General features: G+C 40.1%; 1 protein-coding gene across 4 annotated transcripts in view; it reads right to left on the bottom strand.

Moving 5' to 3' along the window:
* The window catches only part of LOC108260232 (vesicle-fusing ATPase), a 36,344-nt gene extending 19,025 nt beyond the window's left edge, over positions 1–17,319 (bottom strand). For 2 of the 4 annotated variants that reach the window (XR_008398341.1, XM_017460326.3), the window contains exons 1-3: positions 5,724–5,947; positions 2,575–2,660; positions 1,724–1,823 (exon numbers count right to left, since the gene is read on the bottom strand). Coding sequence is in view for 3 of the 4 variants with exons in the window: in XM_017460326.3 (XP_017315815.1) it covers positions 1,724–1,823; positions 2,575–2,660; positions 5,724–5,810 (273 nt within the window). In the remaining variant the exon portion in view is untranslated. Of the gene's footprint in view, positions 1–1,723; positions 1,824–2,574; positions 2,661–5,723; positions 5,948–17,231 lie in introns of those variants that run through there. The other 2 variants (XM_017460353.3, XM_017460335.3) reach the window with 2 other exon arrangements.
* Between the last annotated feature and the right edge of the window lie 1,656 nt (positions 17,320–18,975).

Genomic DNA, 18,975 nt, shown 5'->3' with positions numbered 1-18,975 from the left:
TAATTTTATAAGGAGTATAGTCTTCCACATAAGCAATGTCTCTAAGATGCTGTCTCCTCTAATGGCATTTTCTTGGACTTTACAGAGATGATATTACGATACTATTAATGAATTGTCATATTTATGTATGTAATATTGGCCTTGAATGGCATTTCATAGTATTTTGGGTGTATTTACAGCCCAAAATATAGGTTTTACTGTGACACTACATGTACTTGGGTGTTCACTTGAACAACAGACTGGACTGGGGGACCAACTCGGATGCTGTGTACAAGAAGGGGATGGACAGATTCCATTTTCTGAGAAAGCTCAGATCTTTCAATGTATTCACCAAGATGCTGGCTATCGTCTACCAGACTGTGATTGCATCTACTATGCTGTGGTCTGCTGGGGCAGCAGCATCTGTGTCCGAGATTTCAGCAGGATCAATAAACTCATTCGCAAGGCCGAAACTATCGTTGGATAAAACCTGAAGACATTTGAGTCACTGAGGAGAAGGAGGGCACTGAACATACTGCTCGACATCATGGATAATCCATCCCAGCCCCTTCATGATACACTACGAAGACAGCAGAGCTCATTTTCCAACAAATTCATTCAGCACCACTGCCATAAAAAACCTTTTAGGAAATAACACTGTACAACAGCTCATCTCTGTGTGATAGGTGAACCCACTACTGCACAACCATCTGTACATACTGTTTATTTACATTTACGGCATTTGGGAGACGCCCTTATCCAGAGCGACTTACATTTATCTCTCACCTTTTGGTTAAGGTGTTGGTTTACTGCTCAGAAGGTCATGAGTTCAAACCCCACTGCTGCCATTGTTGGGCCCTTGAGCAAGGCCCTTAACCCTTAATCGTTCTGGATAAGGGCATCTGCCAAATACCAAAAATGTAAATGTAATGATTAAGGCTCCAACAGTGGCAGCTTGGCAGTGCAGGGATTTTAACCCATGACCTTCTGAATCAGTAGTCCAATGTCTTAACCACTGACATTGTATGTGAGGACCACATATATATCTTTAATTAATATTCAGTGTTTTTTGCAGATCTGCAATTCTGCTTTTAATTTCGTTATTATTCTTTATGCTGCTGTAACATACTGTAACAATTTCCCTCATGAGATCTATAAAGTATATCTAACAATCTATCTATCTATCAATCTATCTATCTGCATATTGTAGTTACATCAAACTGTCAGACAGTAGCACTGGACGGTGCTTTGCAAATATCACACAGTAAAAATATTCAGAAGGTCAGAATTGCATGTAACTGAGACACATCTGTTTTAGGCAAACTCTGTGTAGTTATGATTGAGGTCTGAATGCCAACCTGCACAATTTATTAATTAAATCCTCACGGTACGTCAAACTCAACTCTGAATACAACCCTGAGAACACAGTTTACTGTTCGAGTTAATCAACTACTTGCTGTTTCCTGTGTAGCTGTGATTAAGCGTAAATACACATCCTCTATCAGCCCGAACACTCTCAAAATAGCTGATTAACTAGTAAGAACACTAACTAAGGGTAAAGCCTAGCATTTGGCAAGTATCCTCAAAATAAATGAGTTTTTAGGGTACTTGAGTGGCACAGTAGAAAAGTGTTGGCCCCACTGACGGATGTTTGTGAGTTAGAATCCAGTGAATTCAAGTGTTTTGGTGGAGATGTGTGTGTGTGTGTGTGTGTGTGTGTGTGTGTGTGTGTCTTTATATATACCTGTGGTAAGCTGAATGCTACAGTTCCAGGTGTTACCGTGTGATGACTCTTCACTGTGAACACAAACTTGTGGTTTGGAGTGGTTTTAACACTCACATGCCTGCAGAAAGATGAGAATTACACAATCACTAATTCAGTCATTCCTCTTTAGTAACCATTCATGGTCAGGGTCACGGTGGATACACCTTGGTACCAAGTAAACACCTAGGGAAAATTTAGTTGAACTATTTCACCTAAAGCATGTTTTTGGGAGATGTGAGGAAACCAGAGAACACAGAGGAAACCCACACATGCACATGGAGAACATGCACAGAAAATTCACAGACGTGAGCCCCAGGATCACCGCTGTATGGCGTACAATTAAATTTAATAAGATTACACCACAGTGCTGGTGAATTCTCAATTCTGATTGGTCAGAGGGTGTTGATTAAGTTTCTGAAACAGCAGCTCTGATAATAGTTTTGGCTGTAAGGCAAATCAGTGGTTATATTAATACTCTAATTTTTTTCACAATTACAAAATCTAATAAATTCTCGGACTCTTCAAAACTTGTGCAAACATTCAACAACCATGGGTTCCTCTATGCAGATGAGAATCTCCCTCCAAAATAGGAGATAAAAGGAACATCTCTTAATTGTTCTTGTTAATGTTTTTTTTCCCCAGTTGTTTATTTGTTTAATTTGTGCTTCTTTACTTTTGCTCAACACTGTTTTTCAAAGTTCCTTACCTATATACGAAAAGAATTCAGCATTTTTACAAGTCGTAGTTATTTAAATGCCTTCTTTGGTCCAAATACTGTATCAGTCTTCTGTTTAATAAAATATGGTATGTTATATTACAGTAATACTCACTGTCCAGACTGCAGGTCCTTCTCACTCACCACTGCGCAGTTTGTTAATGACAGCTCATCAGTAGGGCATCGAGCCGCTTGCATCGTCTGAGAGACACACACAGAAAGAGAGTGAGTGATGTGGAGGGGTGAGAAGGTGATCTTTTATTTGTAATAAAATAATACTGTCAACACTTTCCACACACATTGTAATTATCTTTATCGAATATTAATTCAATGAGTATAAAGGGGCTCACTGTTATTAATCTCAAAACTGATGCTCTGTCTCAAACCACACCCTGTTTACTATATAGCACACTGCACCATTTTGTTGATATGTATGTAAGTTAGGGACGTAACAGAATTTTAGATACAAATACAGATACAAATAGGACGTATGCACTTTTTTCTCAGATTTTCTCCCCAATTTGGTCACTCACCAGCAAGCTCTCCCTTATCATATGCCAACCGCAGAGGGTGACACATGTGCTGACATATGCTAACATGTGCTTTCTCCTTCTTCCTTAACTGCATCTTTTTGACTTCTCATGCAATGTAACATCCATCCATCTTCTATACCGCTTATACTTTCCAGGGTCACGGGGGAACCTGGAGCCTATCCCAGGGAGCATCGGGCACGAGGCGGGATACACCCTGGACAGGGTGCCGATCCATCGTAGGGCACAATCACATACACATTCACTACTACGGACACTTTAGACATGCCAATCAGCCTGCCATGCATGTCTTTGGACTGGAGCGCAATGTAACATGCTTGGCGGAAAGAGGTATCTAACCTCTTCCTCATACAGGAGTTCACTGTTGGCTAGTGTCACTGTGATTGACAGTGGAAAAGTGTCATCCCTCCCACCCACAAATCTTGTGCCACTAGGAAGCGCGGAGGCATACTCTTAATTTTTTTTTTTTTTATGTCTATCATCAGTGGTTTGCTCCAGTAGCTGACCTAAACATTGCCTTCCTAAGCTACAAATTAAAACCTATTTCCATACAAAGATCTATATTTTTACATAAACTGGCCATAAATTCACAAAAGAAATACAGTTTTATCAATAGAGCCACCACTCCATATGGCTCATGTAGACCATGTACTGTGCAAAGGCATTATAATGAAATGCTGCTTAAAGGACCCCATTTTGACTAGCAGCAGCACTGCATCCCAGCTTTGAAGTAGAAAACCTTTTCGGGAAACATTTCTGACTTTCTGGAATATAACGAACCTAAGTAGCCAGATCCTTAGCTACTCCAAACTGAACAAAGGTGCATCTGTTTATTTTTATTATCTTGAGCTATCTCTAGAACTTGACTGGAGTCCAGCTGTGGTGAAATGAACAAGAACCCTATGACTACTCTAAAAGAGCTTCAGAAGTTCTCAGTAGAGATGGGAGAACCTGCAGGAAGGACAACCAGAAATACTCCATCAATCAGTCTTTTGTGGTAGAGTGGTTAAACAGAAGTCACTAGTAATTAAAAGGCATATAGCAGGCACTTAAAGGACTCTGAGAGCATGAGGAAAAAGATTCTCTGGACTGATGAAACAAAAATGTAACTCTTTGGGCTGAACTTCATAGACTATATATGGCAAATGCCAGGTTCTGCTTATCAACTGGTTAATAACTTCACTATGGTGAAGCATGGTGGTGGCAGCATCATTCTATGTAGGTGCTTCTCAGTGGTAGGGACAGGAAGACTAGTCAGAATTGAAGAAATAATGAATGCAGCAAAATGCAGAGAGCTACTTTAAGAAAACCTGCTCCAACCTCACACACAACCTCAGACTGGGGTGATGGTTCAACTTTCTCCACAACAACAACACAAAGCATACAGCCAAGACAATGCTGGTGTGGCTTCGGGACAAGTTTCTACCCCAGAGAACATCTGTGGAGAGACCTGAAGATGGCAATTCACAGATGCTTCCCATCCTATCTGATTGAGCTTGACAGGATCTGCCAGGAAAACTAGCCAGTCTGGCATTAATCTTTCATTCCAACCACGAACCAAAGAATCAGAGGTCACACCTGATTCCACTTGTTTAATCAGTTCATCTTGGTCTCCAATCAACTATCACGTATGCCTCCTATTTGGCTTGAATGAAAGCCTGAAGCCACACCTGGCTTTTGCAGATAAGTTTGAAGACCACTGCCCTAATGTATTATGCACTTCCCTGTAATTTACTCATCCCAAGAATCTTATTCATTAAACGCTTTTAATGAAAATCCTGTCGACACACTTAGTACTTAGTAGGGCAATCTACGTACACAAATATAAAGAACATTAAGATTTCTTAAGCAGGGGAAGCAGAACATCCATCAACCAAATGGATCAGCAATGTGGTGTTAATATGTGTGGTTTTGCGCTCATGGTAAACTATTTTCCATTTTCAAGATCCTCCACCCACTAAGGCCTTAATAACACCACTCACTCACTCACTCTCTCTCTCTCTCTCTCTCTCTGACACACACACACACACGCAATATAGTGGGTATTTGTTCTTGTTTTTGCATGGCCATGTCCCAAATCATATGGTACTGTAATGTATATTTTGTGTGGTGCTAGTTAGTCATGTTAGTTAGTTAGTTTAAGCATTCAGCAGTCACAATAAAACTTTCATGGTTACCATGACAAATGGGCTAAATAGTGTTTCACAGTATCATGCCAACTAAGGTAACTGTGTGACATGGGTGTGATTGTTTTATCCGATGAGTAATTATTCCATCTTGTTGATGGAAATGCACTTTTACTATTATGCACTAATTGCTCAAGTGACATTTGGATGGATGGAAACATATTTTTTGAGCTGAGGGAGAGGAAAGGCACAAAAACACCATAAATCCCAGAAGAGGGAGTTACTGCAGTACTGGCAAACAGCCAATCTCTCCATTAAATCTCAGTTACACGTCCCGGTTTTGCAGACTAACAGGGCTTTGCTGGCCAACAAGGATCGCGTTTAGGATCAATTTGATCAATCGATCGCAAATTGTGATATCACCACAACAGACTACCCAGCCTACTGCAGCCTATCAGCACAACACACTTGCTCTAAAACCTCCATACTCCACCATCTTCTTCACACTCCATACTCCAACATACAAGCTACATATTTCAGACATTCCACATTCCATACACACAGATTCCGCTTTGTCATTTACATACTCCATGCTTAGATCCACAGTCCACGCTATTAGTCCCACACTCCGTGCTATCAGCTCTATACTCCTTCCCATCTTCTCCATGCTCCATCCTGTCAGACCTGCACGAGTCTTTTCAGCTTTTTTGGACAACAAGCAAACCAGAGGACGCTCATGGAAAAGTTTCAAGCTGAAGTATTTGTTGATGCTAGGCGGTTTGCCCTTTATTGTGCAGAGTGAAAGACCAATGCAGCCTTACCACTGACTGGTAGGAATCATCAAGAATTTAGAATTAGAATTAGAATTTTATGAAGTCATTGTGTATTGCTGTCTGTATGGAAGGGAGTCAATGATATAAGAAATGCGCGTATTACATTGAGAGACATATTACATGGAGCGATTTCTTATAAGAAGTTCCAGGAACTTCGCCTCTGCGACGACAGAGATATTGGTGTTTCTTAGATCACAGCTTCAAAACTAAGATATATACCGATGGGTATATATATAGAGAGAGAAAGATAATAACATTAAAAATAAACGGAAAGAGTCCGTTTCAAGGAATAAATAAGTAAAGAGAGTACTTATTAAGAAGCGCAAGAGGTGCAGTATTTTAACGGTGGATTATTATCAAGTGGCATGCCCCATTGACTCATTCCATCATATCAGCAGTACATGATATATTTGGCAAATTTAACGCACAATTAAATTTTACTGAGATAAATAATAATAATAATAATAATAATAATAATAATAATAATAATAATAATAATTAAAAAAAGAAATTATTATTTAAAAAAAGAAGAAGGGAAGAGAAAACTGTAAGTCCTGCCAAATTGCTGTATGTGGACTCGCCCTCACAGGTAAACTGTTTTACATTCTTAAGGTTTGCTCTATTGAACCTATAAGTTATATGATTAATTAAATGTCTAGAGATTTGGCACACATTTTGAACCTTTTCTGTCAGTGCACGAGAATGCATATTCACTTGATTTTCATAGCATGTTAAATTGATTAAAACTTTGAAAGTTATAGAAGCTGTAAAAAGAAAAAAAAAATATGGGGGAAACATGTTGCAAAGCACATCCTGAGAAACATGCTATGGCATGTACAGGGTGCTCATCTCTTGATCTTAATATCATGTTTATGCGTGTGAATTATGGGGAAGGATGTTTGAACCAATATGATGTATGGATTAAAGAATCTGCTTTCCCAGAAAAAGGTAGTTTTAGTCTCAGACAGTACAACTGAAACTTAATTTGGAGACAAAGTAGAGAGAGAGAGACCCCTAAAACAAAAAGTGAAGTGCAGTTTTTGGCTGACTGGAAGGCATTTGCTGAATGGCAGCGCGAGGCACATGAAAGAGAGAAAAAATGTCAGGCAGGGCCCTCAACTGTTTCTCAGTGTGCTAAATTGCAGAAACCCGATCCCGACCTGAACTCCGCCCCACCACAACGCCTACAGCCAGTTAGGAGGGAGGAACCTGCTGTTTCAGAGGCACCTCCTCACGATGAAGCAGCCCAGCCTATGCTACTCCATCCGAACCTGTCAGAACTGAGCCACCAACCCCCACCGAACTATGCACCAGCTGTCCTATCTTCACCATTGGCATTACACACGAGATCCCAAGTGAAGGGACCAACAACATTGCTGCCTGAGGTCTTCAGAACAACAAAATCGGACAGAGAAGGGACAGTGCACGGTGTGGTAAATGCCTCAATGTTAGAAGTGGCCGGAGAAGGAGGCCCTATGCTAGTTCACAGACCCTGGACACTGGAAGACATCAGGAGCAGCATGATGCATCTGCCGGCTCTCCGCAAAGTAGGAGGACGAAAGTTTGTGGATGAACTTCAGGTATTCTGCAGAGAATTCAGACCCACCACTCATGAATTACAACGACTGCTCATGGCATAACTTGGCATGGACTGCGTCAAGGTTTCACGTGAACACCCAGAGAACGATGTCCGCCTGATCAACCCACAGTGGGATGATGGAGTCAACACAAGGTACAGAGCACAAATCACGGCGCTCCAGCAGAGGCTGACGAACACCTTTCCTGTGCGAATGGACATGACAAAAATAGCGATGTGTAAACAACAAGACTCAGAGACTGTATCACAGTACCTGTCCCGGCTCACTGAGCTCCATGATGCAAACTCAGGCTTGGCGAAACCCGACGCTCTGGCAGATGGGCAGGTAGCCGTCACAGCATGGGAGGCACATCTCAGAAACAGCTTTATGAACGGCATGAAACCAGAAAATGCAGCTATAGTCAAACAACAATGTATCACTTGGGACACTGGAAACCTCACACAAGTGGAGAGGTATGCAATCCCTGCGGAGAAGCTCCTACAAGAGGCAAAGGAAAGAAAGATGGAGAGGAGAGGAAAACCAAAAGCACGCAGACGAGGAAGACCTGGCCATCAGGGCTATGGACCAGGATTAAACTGTTAAATCTGCAAAAAAGTTGGACATTTGCAAGAGACTGTCCAGAGCAGAAGTGAACTGATGGGCGGAGCTAAGGGAAGGGCGAAGCACCTGGGAACAGAAGAGGTGACATCAGACACCCAAACTATCAGTTAGCTCACAAAAAACAGGAATATATGCACACACCCACATCCAACATTAGCCAGACTGACAATTCACAAATGTCTGAACCAGTCATGACCCTTAACCTTTTAAAGTATAATGCCTCTCCTTTTACACAGTTACCATGTATGTCTCTTGTAGTTAATGTGCAAAGTTTCACATTTTTGGTAGAATGAGGAGCCATGTATTCAGTAATACAAAACTGCGAATTAAAAGAATCCCCAAAAACGAGTTCATGCTCACTGCACTCCTTGGGTGTGACAGGGCATTCAGTATTAGAACCTTTCTCTGAACCGCTAGTTTGTGAATGTGAAAAATGGAAAAGAGTAACCCACCAATTACTAATTTTATTTAGGAATCTACTGGGCAGGGACTTAATGTGTGTTTTACACTTAAATTTGATGTCCCCACCTCAGGGAGTAACAATAACTGATGACTCATGTTTGGGAACTTCATTTGTTAAAGAAACAGAGCTCTGTGCTTATCAATGGTCCATGCATAACAAGCCTAGAGCCTGTGCTCGTTTCTTGACGTTGGCACATGATAAGATGAAGGACAACTATGTTGATTTTATACTGTCCTCTGCCCTTCATTGCACAGTGCAAGTGCATGAAGGTAGAGACTTTATTTTTGAGAAAGAATGGTTTATGGATATCCCAGAAAGTGAAGACTGTACTTATATTGGTGTGACAAATTTTGTGCATGTTCAGTCAAATTGAGTGACACGCAGTTGCAGAATCAGTGCCCCACGTCTCATTAGCCAAAATAAAGAACAAACAGTAGAAAGATGTGGGATTGTGGGTTAGATTATGTGAGAGTGGGAAAATTACAGATTGGGAACAGAAACCCACCTCCAACAAATGATACAGGCCGACACTGGGAGTTTATAAAAATTTCTTTCAGGAAATGTGCAAGGTTAACCGGGATGTCACTTGTCATGACAAGGGAATGTTTCTGAACCTTGGTACAAGCCCCACACCTGTCCTGTCCTGATTCGTCAGTGCGCACTCCAATATTTCCAGTGTGAGAAGCAAAAAAAAAACAACAACAATCCTACAACCTGATGAATGGAGATTTGTACAAGATTTGCAAGCGTTAATGCAGCAGTCAAACAGAGAGCTCCAGACATGACAAATTCTTACACTATATTAAGCCAGGTTCCCACAAATAGTGAATGGTTTTCAGTCGTAGATTTAACTAATGCGTTTTTTCGGTGTATCTCTTGATAAAGACAATCAGTTTCGGTTTGCATTCATATTTGACGTACGTCCTTACACTTTCACTCGCTTGTGTTAAGGGTATTATGAGTCACTAACGATATACAACCAAATGCTAAAGGACAGTTTAGCATCTCTACCACTTTCTCCAGGGCACAGTGTGAAACTGGCACCATTAAATTGTTGCAGCATCTTGCCTAAGAAGGCCACAAAGCCAGTCTCTCCAAATTACAGTATGTACAACAAGAAGTGAGATTTCTTGGGTCATGACATTTATGCAAAGGGAAAGAAACTCTCAGGTGAAAAAGTATCTGCAATACAGAAGATTCCCAAGCTTCGGACAAAGAAATGGGTTCTATCTATCCTAGGTATGTGTTCGTATCACAGAACTTTCATTCTAAAACATACCATTCTAGAAGCACCACTCAGAGAGATGGCATATGTGACAGGTTGGACAGCTCATTCTCAGGCAAGTTGGATTCAGTCGCTGCAGAATTTCCCCCATGTGTACATGCAGTAGCACCAGCTGAGAAAGCTGTGGTGGCATCCAGAGACCTGGTAGGTTACTCAGAATTGAACCTCTTGGTTCCACATGAGGTGTTGTTACTCCTACTTGAACAGAAAACCTCACACCTTTCCACCCAACGGTGGCTGCACCATAACACTATACTATTAGACATGCCGAATATCACTATAAAACGATGTACTGTCCTTAACCCTGCTACTCTCCTTCCAACAGAGGGAGACGGGGAACCACATGATTGTGTTGTACTGACTAACGATCTCTGCTCTCCTAGAGTCGACCTGAAAGATGTTCCATTGGAAAACCCAGATTTGATCCTTTTTGTGGACGGGTCTGCATCACATGACCCAGAGACAGGTAAAAATCGAGTGGGCTATGCAGTAGTAACCGCACACAAGATGGTCTGTCAGGAAGTCTCCCCTCAAACCTTTCAGCACAAGCAGCTGAACTGTATGTCCTCATAGAGGCATGAAGACATGCTGAGGGACAGTCAGTAAATATCTACACAGACAGTAGATATGCCTTTGAGGTAGTACATGATTCTGGGACAATTTGGAAAGACAGGAAATTCCTGATGAGTTCACAGCCCACCACAAACCAGTCTCTGAGCTACTGTCTGCAGTCCTACTCCGCAAAACTATTGCAGCATGCAAATGTGATGCACACACTAACAAATTAGACCCTGTTTTCCTAAGAAACGCTCGATCGGACAGTGCAGCAAAGCAAGTGGCTGCATCTATGGTCCCAAAAACTCAAAAAAAAAAAAATCACTCCTTCTTTACAGCTTTCAGACCTCCAACCACGAGCTACAGATGAGGAAAAGGCTGTGTGGGGCAAAGCAGGCTGCACGGTTGTTGACGGAGTTTGGCGATGCCCCCAGGGCTGTCCTTGTCTTCAAAGTTGACGCATGGCAGGGACCATTGGTCAAAAGGGGGAATGATAGCTGCGACAAAGTATTAGTTTCTCTAATTACTCAAAAAAATAATTAAAAAAAATAAATAAATAAAATTGTTTACGCTGTTTGCGCAACTCATAACATGGGTTGAGGTTTGAAGGTAGAGAAGGCCACATCCCGTCGTTCAAACAGGACTCAGACGCGGTAGTGATAATGATAATCTCCAGTGATAATGGCACACCTTTTGTGAGCCATTATTAGAAAGAGTGCATGACACACACACTTTTACCAAAATTTGGTATTTAGCTGATTGTGGTGACGAGACTAAGTGCCTAAGGCGACGTGATTTCTATAGGTCCCACATAAGCCCACGAACTTCTTTAGTAGACTATTGCTGCATATTGGACGACAATTAGTAGTTAAAAGCCCGTATGCCAAGATATTGGCCGCCTCTGTAAACCGTTCTGTATCACCTTTGGTCATAAGAATCATTGCCAACAGTGCTACCCACACAACGTCATACGTCCCCTCGTCACGCAGACACATAATGGGTATTCTATCATTGAACACATGCGGTCTGTGAAACGCAACCCTCCACAGACTAGCAGGATGGGGTTTGATTGGCTGGACTCAGTACTCGGGGGATGAGGCTCGTGGATGTTAACCGTCTGTCTACCAATAGGTACAATGATTCTTCTTGTCTTGCTCATTTTGCCTTGTATTATTTCTCTCGTTTGGAGCATTCTCTCACGCTCGTTGAAATCACTAATGACCAAACGCTGATGTTGACAAAGACTGATTACTATCCCTTTGATTACCAACCTGACTTATATCCTAAACCTGACTGGGTATCAGATTCTCTCAGCAACACTGACGAGGACGACCCATTGACATCCATTTCACACCTATTGTAAATATTTCTTTGACCATGACGATTCTCATTTCACCCTAAATGAGCTTGCTTGATGACAGGATACTTTATATCGGCAAAAACAGCCTTAGCACCTTCATTATTTCTGTTTTATGATGAATTCAGTTGAACTGTGAAAGGATTCTGAAGTTCTGATGTACTCACAGCATAGTAATTTCTCTGTTAATTTTAAAATGAGAGAAATGTGAGGGAAATTACTAATTTTTACTTTGTAATAGTTTTGTTCTTGTTCTATTTCATTCTAATCAGATGATAACGCCTAAGAAGGCCATGCCATGTCACAGAGATGAGTACAGAATGTTTATCTGCTTACAGAGACACAAACATATTCTTCTGTTCAAGGTTAGTCTAAACATCTTCCAAAATCCTAAAACAAAGCCTGTTCGAACTGCCTCAAACTGCTTCTTATCGGTACATGTCACGTATCAGGAAGCTCTGGACTCCACTTCCCACCAGCCACTGCACTGCACTACATGTCACATGACCACCTGCACCTGATTCACGTTTTGGTTAATGAGCACTCATGTGTATATATAGCCATTGTCTGCACTGATTCACTGTCTTTCGTTGTCTTAGACGTTTGTGTTCCCGTGTTTTGTTTCATGCCACAGTATTTTGCCTAGTTGTCTTAGTTTTGTTCTTTGATTGTTTAAATAAATGTTATATACTGCAATTGCTTCCGAGCCCATCCTTGATTTGTGACAGTACACAGAATTATGTCATGCTCTGCATTTCATATATAGTAGTGGTTTAGTACAAGGGCTTCAGAGTGCTCTCATTATTCTATTCTATTATTCTTTCTGCAATAAACCTTTTTACCTTCAGAGGACAAGTCTGCGAGTGTTGTCTAATTTCCACGACACGCCTTGGTAACAAAAAGCCTTTTTATAGACCATCGATTTACTAACCCAGCTGATATTAATTTGCACAGATGGGGTATAATTATTACGGATTTCAGCTGGTTTCTTGCCTTACCTTGCCTTGGAGAACTGTGTTTTCTTAGCAAGATCAATACTTTTTTTTCCTGTCTCATTCCACTTTATTACACATAACTTTATATATGGACTTTAATTTTGTGAATTCTTTATATTTCCGGATTTCTTGAGTTAATACTGATGTCTGGTGAAAATTTCAAGTGAATAACCTTATTGGAAATATATTTACTGAAAAAAATGTTGACAGTTCAATACTTATTTCCCCCCACTGTATCTCCTTATCGCCTTATTAGAGCCATACTATGCACGATCCACTTTATACTCCATGTTATCATTTCCACATTCCCTCATTTCAAGTCCATACCTCACCTTATTACCTTCATACTCCAACAAACAAGCTATATATATATCAAGTCATCCTACCAACACTATATGCCAGCCCGTGAACTCCATACTCCACACTATTAGATTTATATTTCTGCCCTATCCCCACTTCCACTCTCTGCCCTACCATCCCTATACAATATCCTATCACTCCCATGCACCACCCTATAAGTCAGTCAGTCATTCTCTGTATCTGTCTCTTTCTCTCTCTCTCTCTCTCTCTCTCTCAGCAGTATCAGGTGATCCAGCAGTTGTCTACAGGGTTAAAGTTAACTGAGTTTAGGCACCACAGTCTCAATCACTAGCACTAATGCCTAATTACTCATACATACCTTCAAAAATCTAAGCTTGAGGACCAACGCAAGCAAACCATGGGAACAGAAAATGTAATAGAAATAATAATAATAATAATAATAATAATAATAATAATAATAATAATAAAAGCTCAGACAGTTTCAGTGCTGTGTTTTGTAAGCATGCATCCTTATAAATGTCACTATTATAACGGTTAAATAAATGCATGTAATAAAAATGTAAAAGATAAAAGATTTCCTTGCAGCTTTTAACATAAAGTGATAAAACTGTAAACTGATTGAAAAGACAATGTGTGCAAATATATGACATTTATGTGGGAGGAGGAGTATCTGTTTATTAAATAAGACTATATCTTTTAATATCATCTGCTCCTGCACTGAACAACAACAAAAACAAAGCAGACTGACTGTAGGACTAAAACAACCCAGTGGGCTGCAGTTTATGATCTATTGTAAGAGTTCAAGACGAGAGTTCAGGATTATGATTGTTGGCTTTTTAGGAATTTAGGCTTAGGTTTCAGTGTGAGGATATAGGTTTACAGCACGTGCTTGAATTCAGGGTTTAAAATTAGGGTTTCAAATCTGTGGGTAGAATTTAGAATTTGGGGTTATGGTTTTAGGATTATGACTTAGAGTTTTTAGGTCATTTTACAGGTGAATAAGTGTGACTATTTGAACATTTTTCTTTATGAAGTTATTAGAATAAGCATGTAGTGCTATTAAAAGATAAGACATTCAAAAAACCACAACATGCAATGTATAAGATGATATATTGTGATATTCAAGTGAAACATATCATTTTTACGACTGATCTAATGTATGTAGCAAACATTAGATACAACTGTTCTAAGCAGTAAGAGCGAAATGTGGATGAAAAGGTAAATGTGTTTACAATGCCAAACTGTGTGTCTCCACACAGAGAAGCGAGTGAGCAAATAAGTATATAAAAAAAAAAGATCTATAATAAAACTCTGTTTTAAAAGAGATGCTATCAAGGTTCACTTACAGAACTGTCGCTGCATTGTTGTGTAGCTACACTATGTGGCCAAAAGTTTGTGGATAACGGACCATCACCCCATGTGTGGGCCTTCCCTAAACTGTGGCCAAAACGTCTGACACACATATTTGTATAGAATGTCTTGCAATATCCATTCACTGTCCGGAAATAAATGACAGTAGTAGGGTAGTAGGGTTGTGTAGTAGGGTATTTGTATATCTGGACAGTTTTGTAATTGTGTGGTTCTGTTGTTGTGTAGTTGTTGTGTATAATCCGTAGTGTGAGGTATAGGAGAAATGCTGACAGTTTCTGCATCTTTACAAAAACCACCATACAGGTTTCTCTATACTATTTCTCTCTCTTTCTCTCTCTCTCTCTCTCACACACACACACACACACACACACACACACACACACACACACACACACACACACAGACACACAAACACAAAGTGCTGAAATAGGAAACAGTGCATCGATCAGCTGAGGCAAACCCTGCAGTTTGTATAAAAGAAATGATTTGGCTGTTTAGTATAACGCGCGCGCACACACACACACACACACACACACACACACACACACACACACACACAATTATTTGGAAGAGGCTTTCAGTAGCGCCCCCTTTTGACTAAATTGGTGTTGTCAGTTTTATCTACAGTCACCAAACTCAGCAAGTATATTGTTCTCATCAGGCCAGACAAGTTTCAAATTCATTAGTTCTGCCCAACAGGAAGTCTTCCATTTTGGATTTCATGTGGATTTTTTTGAAAATTGCAGGCTCTGCATTTTTAAATACTTCTCCTATTGCATTCATGTGACTGTCACCAAACTTGATCAACATTACGCCAAAACATTAAATATGCAAACTGCGAAGTGATTTTTGATATCTCAAATGGTTTCACCATGGCAAGGCAATAAATTTATGGTGAAAAAAGGAAACAGGAAGTGTCTCATATCTTCTGCATGCAGTGAGTGATTTAGATGAAACTTGATCTGTATGTTTGGTACTGGTGGCTGAGCACATGGATGTGACTATTGTGAGTCACATAGCGCCACCAACTGGCAGCAGGAAGTGTGTCACTTAAAATAAGCTTTCAAATAGTCTTCTTATATTTACACGAATCGCTTCAAACTTGGACACAATATTGTTGAGACAAGATTGCAAAAGGAGTATTGATATCTTAAATAGTGTTGCTGTCATCATGCAATGCATCATACATGGTAACAACTTTAATACTCTTCATTGTATATTTGGATGTTTTACTCTACAGCACTCGCTTCACTATGCATTGTTTTCATACACCTACTTGGTGGCGATGCTCCTTGGTATAAGCCCCAGGTTCCCCGTGAACCAGTAGGATAAGCAGTATAGAAAATGGATGGATTGATTGATTTTTGACTGTTAAAGCCAAATCAGGCCAAAGGTTGTATAGTGTAAAACCAGATTTACTTGTTTTATTAAATGCATGTAATGCAACTTAAACTGGCTTTACACTGTGAAATGCTCACCGGTGGCCAATTTGGGACCAAACACAGCCAATGCAAACTGTCAGTGTCAGTATTTTTTAAAATCTATTTTTAAATAAAATCTTAGAATTTGACCACTGCTACAACGCTCATCTAAAAGCCACCAAGAGGAGGACAGCGCAAAATTATGCGGAACTCATGAGACAACTATGTGACAATGGCGACATGTAAACAAAACATGCTATTGGACAGAAAATATCCTCAATACCAAGCTCAATTTGAACAATATTTGTTTATGCAACGCCGGATCGCGCTGTCTGATGACGTAAAGAGGCTGTTCATTTGATTTCCTTTAATCGTAAGTCTATCGTCGGAGGATCTTCACTGCCCAATCTGACATGGTGAACACGTTATCATATCGCATACGTCTAAGGTTTTATTTTGCTCTCATACAGTGTGACAAGTTAAAAAAAAAAAAAAACTAGCACAGTGAAACACAGGATTTAAAATGGAACCCATTTTACAATTAGAGTGTAAATCCGACTACAGTACAAATGAAGGCATAATCTTTGTTTATATATCAGTTTATTTCCCTGGTTACCGACTTGAATCACAGGCTTGAACCATGTGATGTTTCAATCCACTTAACACTCACACACACACTGACTGATCTGTTACTAAACCCACATCAGCGTCAAGTAAACCACGATTACATAATAGGGATCTGTTTACTTAGGTTGTGTCCCAGTCCCAATAATAGTGTGCAGTATAGGTGTGCTGTATAGTATAGTGTGCAATATAGGTGACACACAGTTTATTGCGTTGGTTTGGGATTTAACCAGATTTGACCAGATCAAATACAAAGCTGTTAATAATTGATCAATAATCGTTCATAATTAATTAGGCTTAATACGTGACGTTATCAGCACAAAATGGTAAGCACAAAATGCAGCAGTATCGCCTGGTTTAGGCTGCAGATGGACACACACACACACACACACACACACACACACACACACACACACACAATAAGCATTAACAGTATGATAACACCATTTTGAAGGGTCATTATTGCAAACAGTACTGATGTGCATTTCACCGCACTTCCGTTATCATCCGAGAGGCAGAAACGACACCTCATCTCGTTCTACATCCGCGCGCTCATGACTGACCTTCCCTTCGCGCTCACACACACGCACTCACACTCAAGTATATTACAGTAAACAGATTTCACCCGCACACTGATGAGTGTTAAATATCGAAGTGAGCTCTGGGTCTTACCCGGGTCGCCATCTTTGCGTTGAGTGACTCTGCTGCTGCTCCACCTGCGTTATTTCACTTCGCACCGCTTCTCAGGCATAGCTCCGCCCCCAACCCCCTTCACCGTTCTGATTGGTCGTCGGCACGCGAGGCGGCTGAATGTCACCCTGAGCTGTCAGGATTCATTGCCCTGGATGTGGTTTTGTTTTTTTAAACAGAGGAGTGAAATACTGATTTTAACCAAAACATTTGACCAAAATATTGTTTGTTCATTGTGACTCACAATACTTTCACTCAGGATCATAAAACACAAGTGCACTATGAATACATTCATAGGCTACATGAACACCATTTTATCTCAATAACAAATGTGATTCTTGAGGATGGCCAGAAATGCATGGAAACGGTATTTACATAATACGCGACAGGCCTGCATTATTATTATCATTATTATTACATTTTTTTTATTAAATGAGCCAAATTATAAAGATAAGATAAGGTCAACTTTATTGATCCCACACTGGGGAAATTCCCTCGTTACAGCAGCTCAGTTACACACAACAGATAAGAAAATACACATTAAATAGGAATAGAATAGAAAAATGTCTTTAAAATTATATAACAGGAAAAGAAAAATAAGAATAAAAGTAATGATAATAATAGTAATTTGTACACTATGAACACCTCATTTCATTACAGATGTGTAAATGTGTCGAAAGTAAGTAAGAAAAAATAATGTTACAAAAATACTTTGAGAGTGCCAGTTTACAAGATGTAGCCTATGGTATTTTGAAAACGCACACATGCAGAACACAAAGCATTTGATTACAAATCATTTTCAATTATCGTCAAATACACTTCAGAAAATGAATTTTGTATTTTTAAAACATGTATAACTCAGCCTGTCTATGGATGTTTAATATGTATTTACTTGTCTATAGCTTATGTCCACAAGACACAGGTTCTTGGCCCTTTTACTTACAGGCTGTAGACGTATAAAGGATATCAAATGAAAATGAAAAAGATTCTTTATTTATCGAAATTAATTAAGCACAACATAAAAATAAACATTATGAGTGTTTTATTATTATTATTATTATTATTATTATTATTATTATTATTATTATTATTATTATCCATCCATCCATCCATCTTCAACCGTTTACTCCTTTTCAGGGTCGCGGGGGAACCTGGAGCCTATCCCGGGGAGCATCGGGCACAAGGCGGGGTACACCCTGGACAGGGTGCCAATCCATCGCAGGGCACACAATCACACAAACATTCACACACCCATTCATACACTACGGACACTTTAGACACGCTACCATGCATGTTTTTGGACTGGGTGAGGAAACGGAGTATCCAGAGGAAACCCCCGCAGCACGGGGAGAACATGCAAACTCCACACACACAGAGCCGCGGGAATCGAACCCCGACCCTGGCGGTGTTATTATTATTATTATTATTATTATTATTATTTTAGATATTTGAGTTGCTATATGCCTACTTCTTTTAGGAATCGGTTACTGACTGTTTTTTGCTGTTTATTCCGACCCTAAAAAAACAACAATTTAATACGTTTTCTCAAATTACTGCAGTGTATTTATTTAGTCTAGACCCCTGTAAAGTCGTTATCAGTAGCGTTGTCTATTCCAGTGAAGTGAGATGTGACATTCACCAATCAGAGCATAGCGTGTGCAGAGAGGGGCGGGCCCATCGCTAGAGAAGTGAAGCGCACCTTTTCAGCACTAGAGGAAAGGACAGC

The sequence above is a fragment of the Ictalurus punctatus genome, chromosome 2 (assembly GCF_001660625.3).
Source record: "Ictalurus punctatus breed USDA103 chromosome 2, Coco_2.0, whole genome shotgun sequence".
NCBI classification, from domain to species: domain Eukaryota; kingdom Metazoa; phylum Chordata; class Actinopteri; order Siluriformes; family Ictaluridae; genus Ictalurus; species Ictalurus punctatus.
This window is presented reverse-complemented; position numbering and strand designations above follow the sequence as displayed.